This window comes from Panthera onca, chromosome D3, assembly GCF_046562875.1.
Source record: "Panthera onca isolate mPanOnc1 chromosome D3, mPanOnc1 haplotype 2, whole genome shotgun sequence".
Lineage (NCBI taxonomy): Eukaryota > Metazoa > Chordata > Mammalia > Carnivora > Felidae > Panthera > Panthera onca.
Window position 1 is genome coordinate 5,687,805 of NC_138350.1, and position 6,000 is coordinate 5,693,804.

At 50.4% G+C, this 6,000-nt stretch overlaps 1 protein-coding gene across 1 annotated transcript in view; it reads right to left on the reverse strand.

Moving 5' to 3' along the window:
* The window catches only part of HIP1R (huntingtin interacting protein 1 related), a 28,159-nt gene extending 25,809 nt beyond the window's left edge, over positions 1-2,350 (reverse strand). Inside the window, exon 1 of the mRNA XM_078435873.2 lies at positions 2,131-2,350. Coding sequence (XP_078291999.2) covers positions 2,131-2,223 — 93 coding nt within the window. The 5' untranslated portion in view covers positions 2,224-2,350. The remainder of the gene's footprint in view (positions 1-2,130) is intronic.
* Positions 2,351-6,000: the final 3,650 nt, after the last annotated feature.

Genomic DNA, 6,000 nt, shown 5'->3' on the forward strand with positions numbered 1-6,000 from the left:
ATTAACCATGCAAAAAACCTTTATCCTACATCCCTCAATAAGTCACTCTGAAGACCAGCAAACCTAGACGCTGAACCCAAACTCGATCTTTACAGGAAAAAAAAGATCAGGAAAGGGTAAATCCTATGAGATTCGGCCATTACAAACTTATTTATTATTAAGTAACGCTCTCAGCTCCTAAGAAAAACCCAACTAGCGAAAACAAAACAAAACACTTTCTTGTTTATCGAACCAACCACTAAAATGTATGGACCGGTATCAGAGATTCTTTCTCTTTGACATTAAAGAAGGTTGCCCTTGGGACGCCTGGGTGGCTCAGCCGGTTAAGCGGCTGACTTTGGCTCAGGTCATGATCTCACAGTTTGTGGATTCGAGCCCCGAGTTGGGCTCTGTGCTGACAGCTTGGAGCCTGGAGCCTGCTTCGGATTCTGTGCCTCCCTCTCTCTCTCTGTGCCTCCCCCATTCACGCTCTATCTCTCTCAAAAATAAATAAACATTAAAAAAAATTTTTTTTTAAAAGTTGCCCTTGATTTATAACTTAAAGGGTAAGATTAGTGAAACTGGCCCTTTAAATTCCATCTCCTCTGTGAAGCAGTCAGACCTCCTTATACCTCCTCAAAAGCAGGGGGAGAAAAATCTAAAAATCAGTGCATAAATAAAGCTTCTGACAAACCCCAGATTCTATCTGCCAATTAAATTTTCCTCTCCGTCCTTGCACATGCTCCTGACACAATTAATTACGTATTAATGACTTTAAATTAAATGCCACATCTGTTTTTATGATGGGCTGCCCCCGACGAAAAGAGGCCAGATGATGATGATGATGATGATGATGATGATGATGATCACAAGGAGAAATTAATAATTTGGGGGCAGGTGGGGTCCAGCTAATGGAACGGCTTTCATAAAGCCTTGGTGTCCCCAAATTTTATTATCGTTTTCATTGTTAATCATAAGCACAAAGGTTGGATGGTCCCCCTGAGTTTTCCTTCTTTCAAAATGAAAGCTGTTGTAGACTGCATGTAGATAAACCTGATTTGAAAGCAACTGCGGAAGTCACTGCTATGGGCAGGGACAGGTGGGAAGGAACTTGCTACAGCAGCCACAAATGTCACCACACCGCTTCAGACAGGGTCAGGAGGGGTCCCTTCGGCTTCCTTTATTTCTAAAGTAAAATTTCTCTGCGATTTCAGTCTTGGTTGACTTATTCTGGCAAATAAGTGTGCTCTCCCCTCCCCCAGGCAGAACACCACCTCAGGATTTGTAAAATAAAAAGGAACAGAAAGCCAGAAGCACAGCAGCGACCGCGTTTTGTGTTCTCAGCGGGAACACATGTACAAACACACACCCGCGCCATTGCTGAATTTTGAAAATAACCTTCCCAGGATAGGCGCGTGGGAAGTGCAGGAAGGGAGCCCTAGGAAGTTTCTGTCTGTCAGGCGCCGGTATTTAATAAGGGGGTGTGAACCTATTTATACGTGGGCCAGCGCTCAGGCAAACAAGTCTGGCTACATACGTGAAACTTTTCGCCCGACATATAATAAGATACTGTGCGGCCCTGGAAAACAGCTCGGGCGAGGAGGAAACTGGGAGTTTCCTTCAAGGAAATGCTCTGCCTCCCCGAGCTGGGGGCTTTTTCCCGCGGCCTGGAAGAGCGTGGCAGGAGCCCGCTGGGGAGGGGCGGCACGACCAGGGCGCAAAATCCAGGCAGGCCCCGCCGGGAGGCGCACCAAGGCCCGGGCACACCTGACCCCACCTGGCTCACCGCCGCATCCTCCCCCGCCCCGCACCTGGGTCGCCCGCCACCTTGCTCCCCGGGTCCGCCGGGCCCCCTCCGCCCGGGTCGCCCGCCACCTCGCCTCCCGGGCCTCCCGGCGCTCCCGCCCCCCCCCCCCTCCCCGAACCACCTCAGTCCCCAGGCGGCCTCTTGCGCCCCGGTCCCCTCGGCCCCGGCGCCGGCGCGCGCTTCCGGTTCACCTGCGCGCAGGGCGGCTGGGGTGGGGGGGGGGCGGAGGCTGGGGCGCAAGGTGGCGGGGGCAGCCCAAGCCCGGCTAGGCCCTGAGGGGCGCGCGCGAGGGGACGGGGAAAAGGGCACCCACCCCCCCCCCCGCCCGCGGCCCCGACGCTCGCCTGGGTCTTGTCGAACTGCTCGCGCTCGGCCTCCAGGCTGTGGCCCGGCCTGCGGCTCAGCACCCGCGCCGGCACGCTCTTGATGCTGTTCATCCTGCCGCCGTCGCCGCCCGCGCTCCCGGCCCGGCTCCCGCTCCGCGCGACTGAGCGCGTCACCGCCGCCCGCCCCAGCCTAGGCACCGCGAGGCCGCCGCACGGCGCCCGGCCGCCCCGCCCCTGCGCCCCGCCCCTGCCCCGCCCCCGGCCCCGCCCCCTCTCCGGGCGGAGCCCAGGCCAAGGCCCCCCCCCCCCCCCCCCCCCCCGCCCCTCCACACCTCAGCCTACCCCCCTGGGTCGAGTCCCTTCCCCGCAACCTCCGCTCCGCACTTAGTAAGTCCCGTCTACACCGGAGCGGGATCTGGCTCACTGGAGAAAACTTGGCCTCCACGAATCTGACCAACGGAAGCACAACTAGGCATTTTTCCCCCTTTTTAGTCTCATATTAATTTATGTGTCAGAATGCACACAAGTAAGCTCTCCCCTCTTTGTGCGTCTCAACGCGGGGCTGTGGGATGAATCTTCGGAGATTGCAGGCTCCGCATCGGACACCTTGCCAGAGCCGAGGAACTGCAAGGGGAAGAGGACAGGCAGGGCTGGGACAGCCTGCGGACAGATCTGAACACAGCACAGCGCGGGGCCGTCAAAGGGCATGCCACCGGAGGTCGTGTGAGACTTTAAAAAACCCTGTTGTTATTTGTTTGCTTTTTAAATGATCGGTCACAAGACTGAAGTAAAAAAAACAAAAACAAAAAACATAAACCCCACAGTTCTCCCAAGTGTATGCTTATCAGATGGTCATTTTGTTTCTGCTGTCCTCAGTTTTGCTCTCGGAATGCAGGTGTGAAGTCACCGGATACAGGACTCCCCTTGAAGCCGGAGAGTGATGCCTACAGAACCCCGAAGGTGGTCTCCCTTTCTGGAACTTCACCGATGGCTCTCTGCCTGCCCCACAGCTGATACGGGGCACTTAAAACTGTGTGTGACAAGGCTCTCTCCTCTGACTCCACCAGAGAGGAATTAACCGTGCTCTTACCCAATTCCAATCCCTGAGCGGCGTCTTCACCAAAATAACAACGGCTAATATTTATCGAAAGCTTATCATTTGCCAGGCATTGAGCTAAATCCTTTACCCGCACTATTTCGTTTTCAATCCCCAGCACTCTAGTCAACAGCTGTGGTCTGATAAAGACCACAGCAAAGGGGCGTGCTGGCTCCAGACCAGCTGTTTCTCACACTCCGTTTTCCACATTGAACAAGATCAAGTTATCCTGTGAACTTCCTACTTAACACAGCATCTTCTTTCAAACAGACAGCAACCCCCCTGGGTCTGGAAACATCTGCCACAGTTGCGTAACATCAGCAACCAGCTACCTCTCTTTTTAAGAATGGTTTGTTACTGGGATCCAAGAGCACTTTCCTAAAATATCTCTAATGAATTATAATTTGTCTGCCTGTACGGAAGCTTTTGAGCTCCTGGAGGGCAAGGACCACCCATCTGACTCCACTTGATAACCTCAGCAGAGTGCCTGGCACATTAGCCATGTCCAATAAATGTGTGTGAAATCAAGGGCTGAAAAGGTGAGCTGAATAACCCCCCATAATTTGGTACGCTTCAACATATGGCTTAGTTTTCTAAAACGAGCAGCCTGGGACACAAGGATAGAAGCTTCCCCACTCTGAATTTGTTGAAGTGCATCTCGGGTAACACCTTCAGGCAGCAGATCTGGTTCTGGTACTGGCCCCTGTCACCGGTTGGCTGAAATTCTCCTTGTCATCGGCATGAGGGTGCCATTTTGCTGTGTCTCCAGGGCCGTGTAATGCTTTCTGGAGGCTATTACAAAGGCAAAGGATTTGGGATATGTATGAGACCTCATTTCAAGGAAGCCCCAGGAAGATGAACAGTAGAGATTACATCATTGGGCTTGCTGAAATGACGAGGCTGTAATCCCTACACGTGCGTATGATCTGGCCCCAACCTCTCGGTCCAGCTTCGTCTTGCACCATCCTCGTTCATCAGGTCTGAAAATGCATCACGCTCCTTTCCACCTCAGGGCCTTTGCACATGCTGTTCCCATGGTCAGGAATGTTCTTCCTCTTCCTGTTTGCTGGTTAGCATCTACTTATCTTTCAGCTCTTAGTTCAGGTAAGAATTGAAGCCTCCGCCCTTAACCTGTGTCCCTGATATATGCTGTCACAGTAGCTCAAAGCTTTATTTTATAGCACTTACCAGTTTTTATGACCTATTTGTGATTAATTAAGGTCTGTCTCCTCCACTGTAAACAAGGATTCAGTCTGCTTTGCTCACTGTTGTCTCCCCAGCGGCCAGCAAAGCAGTGTTTACTGTGTGCTCAAATTATTTTGTTTTGTTAGATGTCCTAAGTGTGCATTTGGCTGAGAACCCAGAAATCATCCTTTACAGGACTGATTAATGTGCCCTCCTCATTTGATAAACTCCTCTCAAAGACCACTCTGGTTTTTAACCTACCTTGCCTGCTGTGATCAATGTGTCTGGTTTCTTAGTCTGGACCAACCTTACCCCATGGAGCCTCTCAATTCCATGCTTTTCTACTACAACTTTTTAGGTAAAACTGTTATTAGTGTTTACATATTATCTTGAATCAGACTTTCTTTTGGGGTATTTCTATTTTTGTTTAGATCTGCCCACAAATTCTAAAAGTACCCTTACACCAGTCTCTTTTTCTTTTTTCAGATTTTTATTTATTTTTGAGAGACAGCCAGAGCAAGCACGAGTGGCAGAGGGGCAGAGAGGGAGGGAGAAAGAGAATTCCAAGCAGGCTCCACGCCGTCAGCACAGACCCGACCCCCTCCCCCCCCACCGCCCAATGTGTGGCTCGAACTCACAAGCTATGAGATCATGACTTAAATTCAAGAGCTGGATGCTAAACCCACTAGCCACCCAGGGGCCCCCACACCAGTCTCTTCTGATAGAAGGCTGAGATAACTTCTGGCAGGCAAATTGTATTACCATTTATTTGCCTCCTCTTAAGATGATAGAATGTTGATGACAAAATCAGGATGCTCAAATCTGGTCTGATCTCACAACTCTTTCAAACATACTGAGGCTGAGTCTCCCTAACAGAAACTGCTCACATATCTAAATAACTTAGGTTGAGACAGACAAGTAGATGATAATATTAAGATTTCCCATTTTGGGGTTATATGTGCTGTAATTCACAATAACGTGGTGGGGTAAGATAGGAACTGTAGATATTATAACCCTAGGAGCTCAAGTACATTTAGCCACAGAATAAGTTTTGACTTTTTTTTTTCTTCAAATTCTATAGTTCCCTGAAATCTTCCTACTTACTAGCACCTCGCCAGTGTTCTCTTTCTCTTTTCACTGGGCAAGTGACGTGTAGCCATGAACCTAGCGTTAAGAGAAGGAGAAATTCTCATAGTTTGTTTCTCAGGCTGGAAATCAGCCTCCCCGGGGACATTTTAGGTTTCCAACAGCTCAGAATCAACTGTACCTTTCTCAGACTCGCTCTGCACAGACCGGCCGGCCATGCCTGCAGGAGAAAGCGAGCATTTATAAAGAACTTCGGCAGAACCTCACCCAATTTCTCTTTTCAGCACCCTAATTAAAAAGGCTACACGGGGTGGCTCCTCCACTCTCACGAAAATCATCTCTGAAGTAGCACTGAAACCTTTCAACAAAGGGGCATTTATACAGCACAACGGAACCTTGATAACTGCAATGCTTAAGAAAACTACATTCCCACTCCCGAGGAAATTCACTTGCCAGGCTGGGTTTTAAGCGACTACCCTTCCTTATTTCACTCCTGTATAATACAAAGAAACCCAAGAGAG